Source organism: Equus quagga, chromosome 13 (assembly GCF_021613505.1).
Source record: "Equus quagga isolate Etosha38 chromosome 13, UCLA_HA_Equagga_1.0, whole genome shotgun sequence".
Taxonomy (NCBI): domain Eukaryota; kingdom Metazoa; phylum Chordata; class Mammalia; order Perissodactyla; family Equidae; genus Equus; species Equus quagga.
The window spans coordinates 87,867,880-87,889,517 of record NC_060279.1 but is presented as its reverse complement, the minus strand read 5'-3'; the positions used below and the strand labels follow the sequence as shown (position 1 = coordinate 87,889,517).

Sequence of the window (21,638 nt, the reverse complement as noted above, 5' to 3'; positions counted from 1 at the left end):
CTCCACTCTGCTGTGGTCCCAGAAGAGCTCAGCTTTCACTTCCCTTGCAGTGACCTGAGAGCAGGGTGGTATTCTTGTTGAAGGGAGAAGTTTGGGTCAGAAACCATAATTTCAATCCAGAAAGAGCCCCCAGCTCACTGACCACCCCACAGGTGCCCCTACCTCCCAGCTGCAAGAGGCTGATCAGGTGGTATCAAGGGAATCTAGACGATCCTCTGCAGCCCAGAGATGCTGCCGCTGCTGTGGCCACAACTGTGAGGGCAACAGGTCTGAGGCAGAGCTTTCCAGGCAGGGTTGCAGTCAGAGACTCTGTGTCCTGCAGTGGTCCCTGAAGGATGGTGCAGGACAATCTGTAACCTTCAGTCAGTGACCGTGAAGGACGGCCTGCCTGTGCATCCTATCCCATTCTTCAACCCGGCTCATGGATTTTCTGGACTGACTTTAGCCCACCTACCTCCCACTTTCAGACTCTGGAGGTAGCCAACAGACACCATAATCCCCCTCTGGTCATAGGCCCTACTAAAAATTGGAAGAGAGAATCTAGGGCCAACTCAACCTCCTCGGGTACGCAGGGACCCACAGTTGCTCTCTGGGTATCAGATTTTCCAAGATGTGGGAAAGTTGGAGGACTTTAGGATAGAGAAATATTATGTGAAATATGACTGCCAATATATGACACTGTCTCTGAAGGTGACAAGTAACCAAGTGTCCCAGGGAGAGAACCCGAGAGACAGGAACACATCTGCTCCTTATCTGGAGGGTGGGGGAGGTGATCAGGATCATGGAGCTGAGAGAGAGGGAGGCCGATGTGGAGGTTGCCCACAGGATCACACTCTTGGGTCTGAGTCTTTTTCTCTTCTCCAGCTTGCATCACATAGCCCAAATCTACACCACTTTCGCCTGAAGTGCAACCATCTTGGGGTCTAAATAGCACTGTCGCCAGCTTGTATAAGAGGATGCTTCTTTCCCCACCTGGAGCACAAGCCTTCCCTCCATTCCTAAGTAGTCACCCAGATGTTAGGGTCCCAAGGTCATGACCCCAGCCCTACATGATAGGTGACCATTCTAGGAGGTGCTGGGTCTGTGGATAGAACCCTCAGAGGAGTTCAGCCTATAGCTAAAAACGTATATGTGATTTTTCAGGCCCAATCACAAGCAAATAGAAAGACTTTCCCTGGCTGTCCTCACAGAGAAGCTGCCCTCCATGCACTCTTGACTCTCTGGGAGCTGGCCAGCTGGGACCTGCTTCTCCAGCACATTCAATTGTGCATGAGCCCAGGAAGCAGGACTTGGTGGCTCTCATCCTTCCTTGCTGCCTTACTTGGGCAAGCCCCTTGCCTCTCTGAGCTTCAGGGTTCATCTGTCACATGCAGAAACGGACCTGGGTGATCTTAAAGGGGACAGTCACAGCTGACTCAGGGAGTCTGAAGTTTCTCTTCTGGGCTTTTGGCCATTTGTTCTTACCACAGGCTTCCCCTCTAAGCTTCCTCTGCCCTCTCACATCTGCGACTTTCTCTTCTCTCTCAGAGGGACCCTGGAAGGCAGATCAAACCAGGGCATGAGGACAGGATGTCACTGCAGCTGCTGCTGTTGCTGCCCATGCTGTGGGGAGGTGAGTGGTCAAGGGGAGAGGGAACCCCACTCTGGGGAAGCTCTGGAGCTCCAGGTTGTGTTTCTCTCTCTCCCCAGTGCCCATGGCTCAAGGTCAGAGTTACTGGCTGGAGCTACCAGAGGCCGTGACAGTGCAGGAGGGCCTGTGTGTCCTCGTGCCCTGCAATTTTTCCTATCCCTGGACTGCCTTTGGAATGCTTTATGTGTTTTGGTTCCGGAAAGGGATGGATGGACACCAAGATCCTTTGGTGGCCACTAACAAACCAAACCAGAAGCTGCACAAGAGCACCCATGGCCGGTTCTTCCTCCTCGGAGACCCCCATGCCCAGAACTGCTCCCTGAGTATCAGAGACGTCAACCTAGGGGACAGTGGGACTTACTTCTTTCGTATGGAGGACTCCTTCAGGGGACACTCATATCTAGATAAGATGTTCTCTCTGAATGTGACAGGTATGGTAGGGGCCCAGGGAAAAGCCCCAGAGTGTGGGGAACCTGAAAGAGAAAAGTGAAGGTTCTGTCCCTCCTGTGGGTGGCGTGGGGTGGGGAGAGTCATGAAAAGACCCTGGAGCAGGCTGAAAACATGCTGAGGGGACCCAACCTCCTCTGTCTCCTCTCCAGCCCTGACCCACAGGCCGCACATCCATATCTTGGGGCCCCTGGAGTCCGGCCGACCCAGGAACCTGACTTGCTCTGTGCCCTGGGCCTGTGAGCAAGGCACTGCTCCTGCCTTCTCCTGGACATCAGCTGCCCTCACCTCCCTGGGCCCCAGGGCCCGCCTCTCCTCGGTGCTCACCCTCACTCCACAGCCTCAGGACCACGGCACCAGCGTCACCTGTCAGGTGAAGTTCCTTGCAGCTGGTGTGACTGTGGAAATGACCATCCAGCTCAATGTCACCTGTGAGTGCTGGGCCAGGGTGGCTGGGTCCCTGGGGGGGTGGGGCTAGGGCAGAGCTGGGGCAGGGCTTGATGTTGGGGTCCTGCTAGTCCAACAGGAAGGGGGCCCCCTTTACCTGTTTCCGTGACTCCTAAGGGAAAATGCCCAATCCATCTGTCGCCATGGATGTTGAGGCTGCTACATCCTTCTGTCCCAGATGCTCCGCAGAACATGGCCATCAGCATCTCCCAAGGAAACAGCACAGGTAGGAAAGAACCTCTTCTCTCCAGAGCTGGGATGGATGTAGGGTCTAGCTGGATCTAGTGCTACAGTTGGCCGGGGACCAAGTGAGAGAAAAGTGAGAAGCCAGCTACTGAGGTCAGACATGGGGAGAGCACGGGGTAAAGCCCTACAAATCCCAACTCCCTGAGGTTAATCATTGGCTCACCCACAGTTTTTCTGGTCAAATCCAAAGGAAGCCATCACATCCCTCTAGCTTCACCCTCCTCTCTGATGTTTTATCTCCTCCTTCTTCTGTAGGCCCCTCAAGACCCATTAGCTGTTTCCTCCATCCCTGTCCTGAGCCCTCTGTCCTTCATCTGCCCGACACTCTGAGCAGTTCCAGGGAAGTCGTCTAGGCATCTTCTGAAGGCCTGAGGCCCGGTCTCCTCTGGTCCCCTCCTCAGAGTTAGCGTGGAGAGAGATGCCAGCTTCGCCCACCCCGTCTCTGTCTTTGTCTCTCTCTCTGCATCTCTCTCCCCAAAGCCTTCAAGATCCTGCATAACTCTTCAGCCCTTCCCATCCTGGAGGGCCAGGCTGTGCGGCTGCTCTGTGTTGCTGACAGCAACCCCCTTGCACAGCTGAGCTGGTTCTGGGGATCCCCAGCCCTGAACGCCACCCCCATCTCCACCAGCGCCGTCCTGGAGCTGCCTCACACGGGGAGTGCAGGAGGAGACTTCACCTGTCTTGCTCGGCACCCGCTGGGCTCCCAAACTGTCTCTGTGAGCCTCTCTGTTCTCTGTGAGTGTGGGGACCCCTGGGGCAGGAAAGCTGGGTCCTGGGGAGGGCAGAGGCATCACTGACCTTCTCCTCCCTCCCCACAGACCCCCCACAGCTGCTGGGACCCTCCTGCTCCTGGGAGGATGAGGGTCTGCACTGTGGCTGCTCATCCCGAGCCCAGCCAGCCCCCTCCCTGCGCTGGCGGCTGGGGGAGCGTCTGCTGGAGGGGAACAGCAGCAACGCCTCCTTCACCATCACCTCCAGCTCCTCTGGGCTCTGGGCCAACAGCTCCTTGAGTCTCAGCTGGGAGCTCAGCTCCAGCCTCAGAGTCAGCTGCGAGGCCAGGAATGTCCACGGGGCCCGGAGCACCGCTATCCTGCTCCTGCCAGGTCAGGGCTCTGCTGAGGGGTGACACCTGGGGAGTGAGGGCCCTAGAACCTTGTTTTAGTTTCCTATGGCTGCGCTAACAAAGTACCTCAGACAGGAAGTTAAACAATGGAGATTTATCATATCACATTTCTGGAGGCCAGAAGCCTGAGATCAAGGGGTCAGCAGGGCTGGTTCCCTCTGAGGCTGTGAGACTCTGTTCCAGGCCTCTCCCTCAGCTTCTGCTGGTTTGCTGACAATATTTGTTTTTCCTTTTCACGAAGAAACATCACCCCAATCTCTGTCTTCCTCTTCACAAGGCGTTCTCCCTTGTCTGGGTGCAAATTCCCCCTTTTTAATGAGGACACAAGTTGTATTGGATAAGGGCCCAACCTAATGACCTCATTTTACCATTACCACTATAAAGATCCAGTCTCCAAATGAGGTCATATTCTGAGGTATGTGGCCAGGATACAGTGAGGGGGATGGATTTCAATATTTAAATTTTGAAGGGGAAGCAATTTAACCCATAACAGCCCCAGAGAGATGGAGCTTGGAGCAGAGGCACCTCAAGGCCTGGACCAGAGTGGCTGAGGGTGTAAGATCCTCAACCCTGTGGCCAGGAAAAGGGGCTGGTCCAGGGTCTACAGCACAATAGAATGCAGAGCCACTGAGTCCTGTTTGAGGACTGGGTACACTCAGGGAACAGACAGAGAGAGAAGTGGCCAGTTGGGAGGATGCTACGCGTAGGGGGTTGGAGTTCACCCTAAAGTCAAATTATCTGCAGGTAAACCAGAACCCAGGGCTGAGGGGGTCCTGGGAGCAGTCGGGGGAGCTGGCATCGTGGCCCTGCTTTCTCTCTGCCTTTTTCTCATCTTCAGGTGAGAGTGGGCTCCAGGGACTGAGGGAGAGGCCTGGGGGAGGAAGGGCGTAAGGTCTCAGAATGTCAAAAAGCCTGAGCTGGAGGAACTGGACTGGTTGGAAAGCCAGGAGCCGGGGAAGGGAGGCTGAGCTGTGGCACGAATCAGACTGTAACCAACAGGGCCAAGCATGGGGTCTCTTCCCAGCCTCTGCTCCAGCTCTTCGGTTGGGGGAGCATCTGGAGACTGACCCCACCTCCTCCTACCTCGTTCAGCACTTCCCAGGTCTTCACAAGGAGTAGGGGGTGGCCTGCCTACTCGAGGCCCCAAATAACCAGGCTGAAATGCCCGGGGCTGTTCCCTTAGAGTGAAGACCTGCAGGAAGAAGGCAGCCCAGCCAGTGCAGAGCACAGAGGACGTGAACTCAGTCAAGGGCTCAGGCTCTGGGGTGAGTGAGGGGATTTGAGCTGCATTCAACATTATCCCTGGTTTTTGCCCCTTGGGAACGGCCCTTGGGCATTTCCATGTTTACATCCAACACTCCTGGAATTCCACGTGTGGTCATTTTAAATTATCGACTCACCTGCTCTGATGGCTCTGCTTCTGGTGGGATAAGTACGTAGTCCACTTGTTTTTCAGGGGGTATTTATGCCTCATGATGTGATTATCATTTTCCCCTGGAAATGATAGCCTTTCCTTCTGGTGTTGATTACTGGGGAAAAGTAATGACCCAAACACAGTCTGTGTCAGACCCACTAGGTCCAAGGAAAGTGGAAGACATGGGCCCTAGGGCAGAGAGCCAAGAACCCCAAAGTCACAATTCATCACCCCATTCTGCACTTTTCAAATCTACCAGCAAGTTTATTTAATTATCAATACTGAACCTATGGAAGTATACTTTACACAGAATAAAAAGCACCCATTTAAGTGTAAGTTACATGAATTTTGACAAATGTGTACACCCTGTAACCATGTCCACAATCAAGATGAGGGACATTTCCATCACTCCCCAAAATTCCCCTGTTCCCCTTCCCAGTCTATGCCCCCTTCCCAGCAATCTCTGATTTCTGTCACTAAAGATTAGTTTTACCCATTCTGGAACTTTGTAGAAATGGAATCTGCAACATGTACTCTGTATAGCTGGCTGTATCACTTCATTAAAAGATGTAAAAATCTTAAACATGTATGCCCCCAATAACAGAGCATCATCCATCAAAACAAATGAACCAAAACTGACAGAGCTGCAAGGAGAAATAGACACACCCACAACCATAGTTGATTATTTCAAAAATCCTTTCTCAATAACTGGTAGAACAAGGAGACAGAAAATCATTTTTTTTTAATTCAGTTTACTTAGTTCCCTGTCCTGTTTCTCCTTGGTCCATCTTGGGAATGGAGTCCTCAGGGTGTGCTAAGCCCCCATCAGGAATCCTGGGGATGGAATCGTGGATGCCAGGAATCAGGATGTATCTTTTCCATTACTTTGCTTTCAAAGTTTTAGTGAACTTTTTTTTAATGACTGTCTCTTGTGGTCAGTAGAGCCCAGTGGTTCAAAGAATGTGCTCTGGAGCCAGACGGCCTGCATCCAAATCCCCTTTCCCTACTGACGAGCTGTGTGACCCTGAATGAATGAGGTGCCCTCTCTGACCTTTGTTTATTTTCTGTGACAGGGGGATATGAGGAGACCCTGTGTCACCGAGTAGTTGTGAGCAGTACTTAAAACAGCACCTGGGCATACTGAGCACAGGACTCATTACCACGTGTCAGAACCCTTCCCTTTCCAGCGAGTGAGTCCCAAGGGTGGTTTATTGATGTTATTTTCTTCCCTGTTGCATCCCCAGGGCCTAGAGGAATGCCTGATTCACAACTCACAGCAGGTACTCAGTAAATATTTCTGGAATAAATCACTAAATAACCATCTTGTTTCTATTAAAATCTCTGTCTGTTTTTTGATGGGTGAGTTTCATCCGTACGCTAATACTGTAGCCGTGATTATTCAGAGACACATTTCTTCCTTTCCCGTGTTTTGGCTGCAGTAGATTAGCACAGCTGATCCGTCGTTGGCTTTCATCTTGCCTTCGCCCACTCTGGGCAGTCTTCTCCCTCTCTTCTATTTGCACTGCAATAGCGAAGCCCTTTCCTCCTGATCTGAGAACTGTTTGTCTTTGCCTCTCTGAGCTGCTGTTTGAGGGTTTCTGTTTCATGAGTCTGTAGCCTGAGGGTGTGGAGGGTAGGGAGCAGATATGGGCGAGGTGTCTGTTACCATCTTTCCTTCAGAACCTGCTATCTGGTCCATCTTCTAGAGCCTGTCTGAAAACTGGGTGTGCCCCCTTGCCCCTGCTTTGTTTCAAAATCTCTCCTGTCTCAAATTGAGAACTTGAATTGTATTTCTTTTATATTTGTTTAGTAACTGCTTCTCCTAGGAAACCATCACCTGTATGGTGTCAGGGGCTGGGTCTGCTTTCTTCATCACTGTACACACAGCACCTGGCACACGGCCCCAACAGAGGATGGCGCTATAGCGAGAAAGAGCTGGGTGTGAGTCCTGGCTCAGGGGTGCATGTAGAGAGACGTGTGTCTTCAGGGCAATGCACATAATCTCTCTTAGCATTAGTTTTGCCATTTGTAAGATGAATAGGATAATACTATCCTCTCCTCTCATTTTTTTTAGAATACAATGTGATTAATATAAACATTCACTAAGGATGGGGAAATCTCAATTATCAACTATTTTTGAATAATCGAATGGGTAAAAGGTCAAAGTTCCATCTGTACCACTCCCATTCTGGTCTTGGCTGCCCTCTCCCAGACCCTGTTGCCAAGCTCTGAATCTCTTCTCTTCCTTCCACTCAGGCGCATCAGCACCAGGTCAGGACAGACTACCCTTCAGACTGCCCAGCCCCTGCTGGAGCGAGCCCCATCTCAAGAGAGGAAATGGAGCTCCAGGAGACTTTCCTGAGTGTTCACAAGCCTCAGGAACAAAAAGTCACCAACAGCGAGTCTGCAGAGATCAAGAGACACAAGTGAGGAATTATTTTCTCGCAGTTCTGGAGGCTGGAATCACAGATCAACAGCTCAGCAGGGCTAGTTCCTTCTGAGGTCTCTCTCTGGGGCTTGCAGAGAGCTTCTTTCTGTGTGTGTCTGTGTCCCAATTTCCTCTTCTTATAAAGATATCAGGTGTGTTGGATTAGAGCCCACCCTAGTGTCTTCATTTTCACTGAATTACTTCTTTAAAGACCCTGTCTCCAAATACAGTCTCATCCTAAGATACTGGGCTTAGGACTTCAACTTATTAATGTCATGATTTTTCTGCCCATAACACTCAGCCTTTGACTATTTTAAAATTGATGGCCTTCTTGTCAATGGTATGAATCCTCTAGTATATGTGGAAAACCACAGGACTTGTGTTCAAAAGAACTGAGTTCAAATCCATCTATGCCACTGATTGACTGAGTCCTTTTATCTCTGTGTGTTCACTTTACTGTTCTGCAAAGGAAATGAATCAAGCTTTTAATCAGATTATTGTGAGAGAGCCAGGAAAAGGGACATAGAAACAGCTAACAGAATCCTGACGGGAAGATTTTTGTGAACTGAGAACCCAGGATTTGTCTGGAGTTTTGGTGGCTGTTTTAACAGAAAGTTTCTGCTCACAGTTTCTCCTAAGACGTGGAGGGGCCAGTCCCAGAGTCCACAGAACTTTTCCCCCTAGGATTGGAAGCGAGGCAAGGATGGCTGCTCTTACCACTTCTATTCAACAATATATTGTAGATCCTCCTCTGTGCAATGTATGCAAGAAATAGATATCAGAGCCCTCCTGGTCGTAAAGTAAGAAGTAGAACAGTCTTTATTCACAGACAACATGGTTGTGTCCATAGAAAATCTAAAGTTATCCACAAAGACCTTGCTAAAACCAAGAAAAGAGTTTGGCAAAGTGTTAAGATACCAGTTCAAATGACAAACTTCCTTTGCAATGCTATGTGTTGGCCAAGGAGAATGAGAAATTATTATTTTGTCTTTCTGCAGGGAAAGATTCTCCCTGAGCTAACGTATGCTGCCAATCTTCCTCTTTTGAAAATCTTTTTCCTCCTCAAAGTCCCAGTGTGTGATTGTATGTCCTAGTTGTAAGTTGTTCTAGTTCTTCCTTGTGAACCGCCAGCATGGGGTGGTGTTGTCCCACCTACTCCTCATGACCTCCCACCTGGAGAGTCCTGGTCACATCCCTTCTGCCAATTCCATCTAGATTTCTGGTTTCCCGGTGGCTTGTCCAGCTCTCCATGGTGTCCTGGTCTGTCAAATTCACCTCACTGTCTCATCTCAGAAGAGAGTAGGATTTATCCCTGTGCGTTTGGAGAAATGAAGGACAGGGTAAATGACTGAAAGACTGCCTCCCCGTATTTGGAAGAAACATAACTGAAACTTAAGGGTGAGAAAGGTTGAAATGACAAGATGTCAACAGATATGCCGTGGAAGAACTAAGCAGAAGAGAGTTGGTGTCACCGTGCTAACGTCAGATGAGTGAGTCCTGGAGGCAAAGGGTGTTAGGAATGGGCACTTCATAAAAATCAAAGCTTTAATTCACGTCCCCGAAGTAAAATTCTGAAATGTATGCATCAACAATGGAGTCTCAAAGTACACAAAGCACACATAGTCACAGAATTACAGCTCCTGTCACAGGGAGCTCCAGCTGCCGAGACACTTATTTTCTTCCCAGTGGACAGTGACGCTCGGGGCTGCATCGGGGGCTGGTGTGTGAATCGTGAGCAGAGGGGGTTGTCTACCACATGGAAGATGAGGGTGAGAGGACAGTTAGCCTCTTCATCCCACCCCCCAGGCCTCCTCCATCTCCCACATCTTCATCCCAGCCCTGGACTGTCCTCCACACCATCGACAGCCTGTAACTCAGGGGGTCTGGCCACAAGGCTCCCATTCTCACTTTGCAGAAAATGCCCCTGAGAGGAAGGGCATCAACAGGGAGGCAGAGGATGGGGCTCAGGCCCTGTGTGGGGCGTGAATTTGGGTGAGGATCTCACCATCCCTGGTCCAGGGTCCCCAGGAGTGGACATGGGTGGAGGATGGTTGACTATAGGGCCCGTCCCAGCCCCAACAGCGTCTGGGTGTGAACTTCCTCCTCTGAGGAGGGTCACTGTTCTCCCCTCACCCTCAGCTTCCTGTTGGAGGCTCCTCAAAATCTTGCAACTTTTAGTTTCCGAGAGACAGCCTGAGAAACAGACTTTCCCAGGGAATCTGGCATCTCCAACCCAAGACATGCTGCTGCTGCTGCTGGCCCAGCTCTGGGGTTGGGAGGGGCCTGAGGGCCAGAGCAAGCCAGAGGAGGATTACCGATTACAAGTGCGGGCATCAGCGATGGTGCAGGAGGGCCTGTGTGTTTTTGTGCCCTGCTCCTTCTCCTATCCCTGGAGTGTCTGGGTTATCTTTACACTGGGTCACGGCTACTGGTTCCAGGAAGGGACCAATACAGACCAGGATGTTCCAGTGACCACAAACAACCCAGATCATGAAACGCAGAATGAGGCCGCGGGCCTATTCCACCTCCTTGGGGACCCCCAGGTCTACAATTGCTCCCTGGACATCATAGATGCCAGGAAGAGGGACAAAGTTTCATCTTTTGAGGGGGTGGAGAGAGGAAGTACAAAATGGAATTACATATCTAACCATCTCTCCGTGCACGTGACCGATAAGGAATGGGCTCCAAGAGAGGTCACAGGGGAAGGACAGGGGTACCCTGGGGCAGGGCTGGAATGGGCCTTTCCATCCTGCGAGGGAGTTGTGGGTGCAGCATGTCAGGGCTCAGAAAGAGGAGCTGGACCCAAGTAAGGGTTGGACCTCGAACCCTGCCCCCTGATTCCCATATGTCCCTATCTCCTCACCAGCTTTGACCTACACGCCCGAAATCCTCATCTTCGGGAACTTGGAGTCTGGCCACCCCAGGAACCTGACCTGCTCTGTGCCTGGGCCTGTGAGTAAGGCACATCCCTCCATCTTCTCCTGGATGGGGGCCTCCGTCTACCACCAGGTCCCCACGATTGCTCACTCTTCAGTGTTTACACTCACCCTGCAGCCTCAGGACCATGGCACCAGTCTCACCTGTCAGGTGACCTTGCCTGGTGCTGGAGTGACCACAACAAAGACCATCCACCTCAACGTGTCCTGTGAGTGCTAAGCTAGGACACCCGGATTCCTGAGGGGGTCCTGAGGCCAGTAGGGATGGGAGGTCAGGACTTTGGACACTGGGTGTTAAGTCCCCAGAATTCAGGCTGAGAGGTGGTCGGGAGAAGGCCCACATCTACCCTTCCTTCAATTATGCAGCTCCTGGGGACAAGGGCCAATGTCTGCCCAGCCCTCACCACTGGTGTGGGTCCACCATGTCTTTCTCTCCCAGACTCTCCACAGAACTTGGCCGTAACTGTCTTCCAAGGAAACAGCACAGGTAGGAAGGAGCCCCCTCCTGGGCTGTAGGGAGCAGAGCCTGTTCCAGCTCAGGGCAGGACCGGGTCCCTGCCTCACCCTAGACTCACCCTAGTGACCAGAGGCCCCCTTGTAGGTGGACCCAGAGGTCCCTCTCATCCTCAGTCCCCATGGCCTCTGTGAGCAGCCATCCTATCAACCCCTCACTCTCCCCAGAATTCTCCACCCTCCTCAGCTCCACAAGGAGAGCAGGGAGACATTCTCTGGGCAGAGCCCACCCCTGGAGCCCCCTTATAATGTGTCCCCTGACAATTCCTCCAAGCTAGTCTTTTCATTTTCCCTAACAATTGTTCGTTTAAGTTCTTTTGCACAGATAATGTATTCACATGGCCAAAAATTCAAAATGCACAACGCAGTCTGTCCTCAGATGCCCAGTCTCCTCCCAGGAAGTGACCCGTGTCCATAGGCTGCTCTGAGCCTTGGTTTGTTCACCTAAAGGATCTTAAGGGTCGTTTGATATCAGTAGCACAGACTGTCCTCATTCTTCTCCATGACTGTGCCGTATTCTACGGCCTGGTGGATCTGCTTCTGCATTCTAGTGGAATACCATGGCATTCATCTTATTCTACTAACAGAAACACTGCAATGAGCAATCTGGTATCTCCTTTCTCAGGGGTGTGTGTGTGTGTGTGTCTTTAGGATAAATTCCTAAAAGTTAAAGAGCTGGGTCATGTGTTCTTTCTATTTTTTTATTGAGGTATAATTGGCGTATAACACATAGTAGTTTCACTTGTACAACTTCACGATTCATTTGTATACATTGCAAAATTATCACCATAATTAGTTTCGTTAATATCCGTCACTATACGTAGTTACAGAAATTTTTTCCTTGTGATGAGAAATTTTAATATCTACTCTGATAGAAACTTTCAAATATGTAATACGGTATTGTTAACTATATTCACCATGCTGTATATGACATCCCCAAGACGTATTTACTTCATAACTGGAATTTTGTACACCCCACCCCCTGCCTCTGGCAACCACTAATCTGTTTTTTGTATCCATGAGCTTCCTTTTTGTCCTTTTATAGATTCCACTCATATAAGTGAGATCCTACAGTCTCTCTTTTTCTGTCTGACTTCTTTCATTTAGCATAATGTCCTCAAGTTTCGTCCATGTTGTCACACATGGCAAGACTTCATTCTTTTTCATGACAAAGTAGTATTCCATTGTATATCTTTATTACATCTCCTTCACCCATTCCTCTGTCGGTGGGCACTTAGGCTTTGTCCAAGTCTTGGCTGTTGTGGATAATGCTGCAATGAACGTGGGGTGCAGATATCTTTTTTTCATTTTCTTCCTATATATACCCAGAAGTGGAATTACTGGATTATCAGGTATTCCTATTTTTAATTTTTTGAGGAAGCTCCACACTGTTTCCCATAGTGGCTGCACCGATTCACATTCCCACCAACGGTGTACAAGAGTTCCTTTTCTCCACATCCTATATTTTGGAGACATATGGCTAAATTGTTCTCCATTGAGCTTGGACGAGCTGACATCCCCACCAGAGATGGGTGACGTGTAGGTATTCTCCCAGGCTCACCAAACCTGGGGTTGGGGGGCAACTTTAAGATCTTTGACCATATTGGGTGAACTTTGGAATATCTGTATAGTTTTAATTGTCATTTTTCTTGTTGTGCATGATGTTGCACATGATTTTATCTGATGAAGAATCATTTGTGTTTCTTTTATTCTGTGAACTCTCTATTCATCGTCTCTGCCCGTCTTCTACTGAGTGACTTGACTTTTTCTTATTTGTTCTTGGAGACATTTTCAAGTGAGAGGAATGAGCCATTGTTCTGTCATAGGAGTTATGACGACTTTACTCAGTATGCCATCACCTTTTTCTTGGTGGTCAGTAATCATTACAATGCTTAGGGATCTATTTATGTCTGTGGTCACATTTATCAATCTCTTCTCTATGGCTTCTGTTTTTCTCACTTTGAGTTTATAAAAACAACTCCCCACTTTTCCTCCTGTGGCCTCATTTCTGAAGACCCACCCCCAGCCTCAGCCCCTTTCCCTCCAAACCTGCAGGCTTATTTGCTTTTCCCTGGACATGCACAGGCCTTGGTCCTCTTTGCGCTTTCTGTTCCTCCTTCTTGCAATATGCTCTTCCACCCCCTCAGCATCATCTTGCTGCCCCTGCTTACCCCTTACCTTCACAAAGCTGCCTCTTCCAGGGAGCCCTCCTGGCCCTGCCAGTCTCATTTACATAGCCATCCTCAGAACCCCTGTAGCCAAGTGTCACTGCCATCATATGTGTCATGTGGTGTGAGCACCTGTTACTGGGTCCCCACTCCTCCCCAGGCTGAGTTTCTAAGACTGAGTCCCTTCAGAAAGACCTCATTGAATCAGTCTTGGTGTCACATGAAGACATGAATGAATGAAAGAGTTTTCAGGGTCAATCTTGGTTCTGAGCGAAGTGGACATGGGATCCCGGACAGGGATGACAATTCATAAGGTCATCTTATAAAGCCCGAGACCCTCCCTCTGTGCTTCCTCGGGCCTGAATCCAGCCAGAAAGCCCATCAGGACAGAGATGGATCTAGATCACGGAGTGCAGAGATAGATGGGTCCTGAGCAGTGATCTGGGCTCCTGCCCACTCCTTCTCTCTGGGTCCCTCTCCTGGAGTCTGGGTGGCTCTCAGTCTCTGTCTGCGGGTCTGAGTCTGGCCCTCTCAGCTTATCTCCACCTGTATCCTTCCTCTTTCTCTTAACCTCCTTTTCTCTTTGACCCTCTGTCTCTTTTTCTCCAGCACCCACAGTCCTGGAGAACGGCTCATCTCTTTCAGTCCTGGACCACCAGTGCCTGTGCCTGGTCTGTGTTGTCGACAGCAACCCACCTACCAAGTTGAGCAGGGTCCAGGGGAGCCTGACCCTGAGCCCCTCACAGCCCTCAAACCCTGGAGTGCTGGAGCTGCCTCAAGTACACGTCAGAGATGAAGGGGAATTCACCTGCCGAGCTCAGAATCCTCTGGGCTCCCAGACTTCTTTCTGAGCCTCTCCCTGAAGAGTGAGTGTCTAGGGGCTGCACACTGGACCCCAACTGCCTGAGGCCTTTCAGGGCACTGGTCCCTGAGCAAGTGGCCCCAGAGCCCTCTGTCCAAGTGCTAAAGGTCAGAGCATGGGGTGAGGTGAGGCCCTGGCACCAGTGCTCCTGCATCCATTCATGCAGAAGGGCCAGAGAACCAATGTCCAGAGTCCTACTGGGAGCAGAAGGACATGGGATTGTGGTGGAGCAGATGGATCCATCCTCATCCCACTTTCCTGCGGGGTGATCAGGACCCATGGCAGAGGTGGTTCTGGTGGTCATTGAGGAAGCAGCTGTGAAGACTCTGCTCCTCCTCTGCCTCATCTCCCTCATGTGAGCATTGCCCCAGGGAGAAGAGGTGGCATGGGTAGGGTAGGGAACATGTAGCTGAGTCCCAGAATCAGGGTTAGAGGTGCCCAAAGGGATCACGGGGCAGGTCAGGTAGGAGGCTAATGGGGGCGGGGTGGGGGTGAGGGATCCACAGTGGGAGCTGCAGTCACTTACCCACCAAGTAGGTGTCCAGGATGGCACGTGCCTGCTGTGCTCCCCACCTGCCCTTTCCCCCCTCAGTCACCCCTCCCGACACTAAAAAGGAGGAAGGGGTGAGTCTGCTGCCCTCTGTGCCAGGATCCAACAAGACTCAAAGACCCTGGTCTCTTCTCTCAGAAAGAAGTCCCACAGGGGGAAGATGGCCAGGCCCCCAGGGAGCATGGAGGATGCAACTACCATCCCTAGTTAATCCCTCAGGTCAGTGACATGGGTGTCTCACCAGTGAACATCCTGCCACATGCCTCCATCAAGATGGTCCCAGGATTGCTCTTCTCAGCATGCCAAAGTTGAGCTGCCTTCTTTCCCCCTAAATCCACTTCTCTGCTGGGTTACCCCTCACACTGATGACGCTGCAGCCTCCATCTCTAAGGCCAGAAGTGGCATGTGGTTCTCCTCTTTTCCCTCCCTCCCTTCTCCTTAATGCAATAAATCAATAAGTCTTATCCATCCTTACACCTAATCACAGCTCATCTTGCTGCCCGTCTCCTCCTCATCCTGACCTGGTCATTCCTGGGGCCTCATCTCTTCCGAGTCTCTGAACCCACCTCACCTCCTGCCTCCATCTCTTTCCTTACAGAAGACCTCCAGACTGTGTTTCCAGAGACCATCAATGTCCACGTCCTGCACAGTATGAACAGCTACGTGTCCTCTCCATGGCCAGAGACTGAGCTGAAAACACCACAGGCTGGATTTGAAGGCCTGGTGTGGTCTGTCTCCTGCTGGACTCTCCCACAGATTCCTCCCTCTCCCTGCATCTGACAGTGTCTCCACTCGCAGCTGGGCCAAGGCCATGTGCAGTTCCTTCCCCTGAAATGCCCTTCCCTCCCCATTCCTGCCTCTCCAAGTCCTGCTCATCCCTCAGGCTCAGTTGTAAAAGTCCTCAGAGTTTGTGCGCGCGTGCGTGTGTGTGTGTACCACTGTATGGTTCTTAGCAGGGTGACATTCAGTCCTTTATTCATAGACTCACTTAACAAGTATTATCACACACCTACTATGGGCCAGCGTTGTCGTAGGGGTCAGGGGTGCATCGGTGACACAACTTCAAAACTCACTGTCATCCAAAGGATTTGAAGAGACACTTCTGCAAAGAAGACACATAAATGACGAAGGAGCACACGAAAAGATGGTCAATATCATCAGTTATTAGAGAAATGTGAATCAAAACCACAATGAAATACAAATTCTTGCCCATTAGGACAGTTAGTTTATATATATATCTGTAAAAAAACAGAAAACAAGTGTTGGTGAAGATGTGGACAAACTGGAACCCTCATGCATTTATGTGGGAATGAAAAATGGTGCAGCTTTGTGGGAAACCCTTTGGAACTGCCTCCAAAAGTGAAACACAGAATTGGCATACTTTCAAAGGAATTGAAAGTATGTACTCAACAGTCGCTTGCACACCATAGTTCATAGCAGCATTATTCCCAGTAGCAGTGGAACCAACCCTAGTGTCCACCAATTGAAGAATAGATGAACCAAATGTGGTACATACATACACTGGAATATCATTCAGCCTTAAAAAGGTTAGAATGAAATTCTGACACACTCTACAACATGGAAAAACTTTGAAAACTATAAGGTAAATGAAAGGAGCCAGACACAAAAGAACAAATATTTTCATGATTCTGCTTCTATGAGCCGCTTACAAAGACAGATTCATAGAAACAGAAGGTAGAATGGTGGAAGCTCAGAATCAGGGGACGGGGGATGAGGACTTATGTAACTGCGCAGGGTTACTCCCTGGGATGACAAAAGTATTCAGGAAATAGACAGTTGAGATGGTTGCACCACACTGTGAGTGTACCTAGCATCACTGAATTGTACCCTACAAAATTTGAAAAATGTCAAGTTTTATTTTATGGATATTTTACCACAAGAAAATAAAGGAAATGAGGAGAACTTCTGGCATCAAAATGCTGCCATTATGGAGACAGGAATTAAAAATAAATAAAAATAGAGCACGTTGGATAGCAATACATGTTTGGGGGGAATCCCTCAGGGAAAGGAGCCTATGGCATAGTGGGGTGGGTTTTCTGTATGGGAGAGTGTGACATGATGGAGGTGATGTTTGAACAAAAACTCGAAAGCAGGGAGGAAGCAGGCACTGTGTTTCCCTAGGAGAAAAGTATTCCAGGAAGACGGAAAAGGAGGAGGTGTGAGGGCCACCGTCCTGAGGCAGAAGCAGGCTTGGTGTGTGGAGGAAACAAGAGGTCAATGTGTGACAGCACAGGGAGGACGGTGCAGACCCCGTGGGAGACTGTCGCAGGCCAATGCATGATTCTGGAAACCCGTGAGGGGAGCAGACACATGACTAGATCCTCAAGTTTTCAGGATCCTAATGGCTGCTATGCTCAGAATTTGGAAAGAGTGGGTCCAGGGAAGCCAAAGATAGATGTGGCACGTCACTGCTGGGTACTCCAGGCAGGAGGTGATGGTGCCCTGGACCAGGGATGCCGTGTATGTAGGGAGGATGCATTTGGGAGACATTTTAAAGGTCATGCCGACTGAATTTCCTACTGGATGTGGTAAATGAGGGAAAGAGAGGAGCAGGAATGGTGCCAAATCTTTCCTCTGAGTGACTAGAAGGGTGGAGTTGTGTTCCATGAAGGACGTCAGAAAGTAGGGTTTTGAAAGATGTTGATCATTCTCAGAAGCCATTTGATAGTCAGCTGCGGACGTCAGCAAGAGAGCTGACTATGAAGATCTAGAGAGGAGGTGAGGGGTCCAGACTGGAGATGTTAAAATGTATAGCCAGTGTAAGGTGATGATAAGAGATGAGGTAAAAGAAAAAAAAACACAAAGGGGATGATAAGAGAATGGCAGTTCCTCCAAAAATTAAAAGTAGAATTACCATATGACCCAGCAATTCCACTTCTGGGTATTCATTCAAAAGAATGACAGCAGGGGCTCAGAGACACTTGCACACCTGTGCTCACAGCAACTTTGTTCACAAAAGCAAAAAGGTGGAGGGGCTGGCCCCATGGCCGAGTGGCTAAGTTCGCGCTCTCCTCTTTGGTGGCCCAGGGTTTTGCTGGTTCAGATCCTGGGTGCGGACGTGGAACCGCTTGTCAGGCCACGCTGAGGCAGCGTCCCACGTGCCACAACCAGAAGGACCCACAACTAAAAAGACAAAACTATGTACTGGGAGGATTTGGGGAGAAAAAGCAGGCGGAAAAGAAGGTAGAGGCAACCGAAGCATCCACAATGGATGGAGGGATAAGCACAGTGTGGTGTGTACCTATCATAGAATATCACAAAGTCTTAAAAAGGAGAGAATTCTGACGCAAGCTACCACATGCATGAAGGTTGAGGACATGATGGTAAGTGAATAAACCAGTCACTAAAAAGGCAAATACTATATGATCCCCTTAGTCAAATTCCTATAGACAGAAAAATGGGAGGGTGGTTTCCAGGGACTAGGAGTTGGAGGAAATGGGAAGTTTTTGTTTAATGAGAATAGAGTTTTAAGTAGTGCAAGTTGAAAAGAGATTTTCAATTTTTTGGCCAGATGTCAAATCTAGAAATCTAGAAAATACCTAGTAGCTACCAGGAGCCACAGAAAACTCACCAGTGACCGCAGCTCTATAGACCAACAGGACTGAGTGGGGAGGAAGCGACACCACTGGGTGGGGCACATCTCACAGGCATGGACCAGGTGGGTCATCTGCCTTGTTTCCAGCCTCACCAACACAGAGATGCTCACTAAGCGTTTGGGGAATGAATGAATGAACTGATAATGGATGGACTGCTGCCTTCACCTCACCTAAGACCTTCTTTTAATCTGCCCCAGACCCTAAAGAATCCTACACCTGGCAGGATGCACCACTTGAATTCTAGATGAAGTTGTGACTCTCCGAGGTTCAGCAGGAGCTGAGCAGCTCCCTGGTGTAAACAGCAGGGCTCAAAAAAGCACATCAGATGGGGGGCCCTTAGAGACTCACTGTGTCTCACTCCTCAGATGTCCTCAGAGGTCCTGGTCCGGGCTCCAGTGCTGGCAGATGCCCCAAGATGGGGGCAGGACATGCGGCATGTACGTTGTCTGCTCCTGTCTGGGAGGGTCTCAGGGTCTCTGGGCCATGGGGTGTGCAGAGAGGGGACAAGCTCTGGTCTGCAGTTCCTCTTCTGTGTGTGACTGAGGTCACGTCCTCCTCCCCAGCTTCCCATGGGTCCTCCCGCAACTCCCCCCACACTCACCTTTCCCTTCTCTTTCGAGACACAGGACAAACACCCAGCCACAGGGCCCTGCTGCAGGCAGATGAGTGGACCGAGGAGAGGAGTGGTTGGGGCAGGGGCTGCTGCTGACATTCCTTTCACTGCAGGGTCCCTGGCTCAGATTGAAATATTCGGGCTGCAAGTACAGGAGTCAGTGACAATGCAGGAAGGTCTGTGTGTCCAAGTGCCCTGCACTGGTTTCTACCCTTGGGGTGGCTGGGCTGACTCTACGCCAGCTCATGGCCACTGGTTCTGGGAAGAGGCAAATCCATACCAGGATGCTCCTGTGGCCACAAACAACCAAATAGAAAAGTACAAGAGGATACCCAGGGCTGATTCCACCCCCTTGGGGACCCTTGGTCTAACAATTGCTCCATGGACATCAGAGATGCTAGGAAGAGGGACAATGGAAAATCCTTTTTTTGTGTGTGGAGAAAGGAAGTACAGAATGGAATTATAAATCTAACCATCTCTCTGTGCAAGTGACGGGTAAGGATGGGGTCCACAGGGGAAGGATATGGGGGCCCCAGGCCAGGGTTTGGATAGGATACCACTCCTGAGATGGGGGTGGAGGTACAGTCTTTCAGTGCTCAGAGAGAGGAGCTAGATCAAAGGCAGCTTCTCTCAGGGCCATACCTAGGACCCTCACTCCTGATTCCCATGTCTCCCCATCTCCCTCCTCCCAGTGCTGACCCACATGCCCAACATCCTCATCCCTGGGACCCTGGAGTCCAGCAGCCACAGGAACCTGACCTGCTCTGCACCCTGGGTCTGTGAATGGGGCACACTGCCCATCTTCTCCTGGACATCAGCTGGCTTCAACTCCCCGGGCCCCTGAACTCGCCTCTTCTCCGTGCTCACCCTCACCCCACGACCCCAGGACCACGGCTCTAACCTCACCTGTCAGATGAATTTCCATGAAGCTGGTGTGACTGTGGAAAGGCCCATCCAGCTCAATGTCACCTGTGGGTGCTGGGCCAGAATGCTCGAGTCCATGAGGGTGTGGTGGGGTCTGGAGGGCTAGGCTAGTGACGCTTGTTTTTTTTGTCCTGGGGGCCCAGCTGTAGGGGACCTAGAAGGACACAAGGACTTGACCCTTCTGCATTTCTGGAGGGGGATGCCTAGGCTTATCTCACCCCATCACATCCCATGATAAGGCATCCCCTCTTGTCGTCCTAGGTGCCACAGAGAACTCAGCAATTGGTGTCTGTCTAGGGGACAGCACGGGTAGGAAGGAGCCCTTCCAGGGTTGTAGTGATCAGGGCCTCTTCCAGCTCAGAACAGGGCTGGGTCCCTGCCTCAGTGTGGACTCAGTGTGGTTACCAGAGGCCCCCTTGTGGGTGAACCAAGTGGTCCCTCCCATCCTCAGCCACCATGGCCTCTGTGAGCAGCTGTCCTCATTGGCCGTTCACTCCTCTCAGACTTCTCCACTCCCCTTGGCTCCACAAGGAGAACAGGACAACATTCACATGGCAGAGCCCCCCTCTCCAGACCCCTTATCACCAGTCTCTGATGGCTCCATCAGCCTCATCTTCTTATTTTCCCCTAATAGTTCATAAGTTACATATTTTTGGACAGGTAATATATTCACCTGGCCAAAACTTCAAAATGCACACACAGTCTGTCCTCAGATGCCCATCCCTCTCCCAGGAAGTGACCAGTGTCCAAGGATGCTCTGAACCTTGGTCTGTTCATCTAAAGGATCTCAGTGGTCCTTTGACATCAGTGGTACAGATGTCGTCATTCATCTGTGACTGTGCAGGATTCCTTTGCATAGATGGATTCTGATTCTGTACACATCTTATGCTAATGGAAAAATCATGGCATTAAGTTATTCCACCAAGAAAATGATATGATCTATAATCCTGTGTCTCCTTTCACACGTGTGTGTATTTATGATTGTGAGATAAATTCCTAAAAGCAAAAGAGTTTGATCATATGTTCTTTCTATATTGAGAAACATGGCCAAGTTGTCCTCCATTGAAGATGGACAAGTTTACTTTCTCAACATCGAGGGCTGAAAGTGTGTGTTTTCAGCAAACCAGCATGTGGTGAAACCTTTGGAGTTTTGCCAGTAACAGGTGAAAATCAGTATCTCCCTATACTTTTTAATTTCTATGCATTATTTTGTCATTGAGGAAAAATTCACTAAAAATAAAATCAGTATTTGAGCCGTTTTTGAGTGTACAAAAGGGGCTTTTAGTACATTCACAGTGTTGTCCAGCCATTATGATTGTCTAATTCTGTCCATCCAACATTTACATCACCCCAAAGAGAAACCCTGTGCCCATGAAGCAGTCCCTCTCCATACTCCCCTCCCTCAGCCCCTGCAACCACTAATCTGTTTGCTGTCTCTGTAAATGTGCCTATTCTGGACATGTCATATAAGTGGAATCATACAAAATGTGGCCTTTGGGGTCTGGTTTCACTTCACAAAACACTTTCAATGTTTATCCATGCAGCACGTGTCAGTAATTCTCTCTTTTTTGTCTGAACAATATTCCATCGTATGGATCAACCACATTTTCTCATTCATTGGTTGGTTGATGGGCATTTGGGTTGTCTCCACATTTTGGCTCTCGTGAATAATGCTGCTGTGAACTTTGCTGAGTACAATTTCATTTGTAGATGTGTTTTC

General features: G+C 49.9%; 1 protein-coding gene and 2 pseudogenes across 1 annotated transcript; all 3 read left to right on the top strand.

The window, feature by feature from the left end:
• Window positions 1-1,694: 1,694 nt before the first annotated feature.
• On the top strand, window positions 1,695-6,467 carry LOC124250858 (sialic acid-binding Ig-like lectin 5). The gene is made up of 8 exons (XM_046683122.1): window positions 1,695-2,041; window positions 2,243-2,508; window positions 2,703-2,750; window positions 3,251-3,505; window positions 3,589-3,892; window positions 4,654-4,731; window positions 5,077-5,158; window positions 6,381-6,467. Exons 1-8 carry the CDS (start codon window positions 1,695-1,697, stop codon window positions 6,411-6,413), a joined length of 1,413 nt encoding a protein of 470 aa, XP_046539078.1. The 3' UTR covers window positions 6,414-6,467.
• A 3,508-nt stretch (window positions 6,468-9,975) lies between these two features.
• On the top strand, window positions 9,976-14,259 carry LOC124250331 (sialic acid-binding Ig-like lectin 8; annotated as a pseudogene).
• Window positions 14,260-18,796: 4,537 nt separating this feature from the next.
• Window positions 18,797-20,024, top strand: LOC124250330 (myeloid cell surface antigen CD33-like; annotated as a pseudogene).
• The last annotated feature ends 1,614 nt before the right edge of the window (window positions 20,025-21,638 follow it).

Bases quoted from the DNA above. Each gene is read 5' to 3' on its own strand.
- LOC124250858 (XM_046683122.1), top strand. From the start codon at position 1,695: ATGGCTCAAGGTCAGAGTTACTGGCTGGAGCTACCAGAGGCCGTGACA. The intron at 2,042-2,242 runs GTTCTCTCTGAA...CCTGACCCACAG, and splicing joins CACTCATATCTAGATAAGAT to GCCGCACATCCATATCTTGG. The intron at 3,506-3,588 runs GTGAGTGTGGGG...CCCTCCCCACAG, and splicing joins TGTGAGCCTCTCTGTTCTCT to ACCCCCCACAGCTGCTGGGA.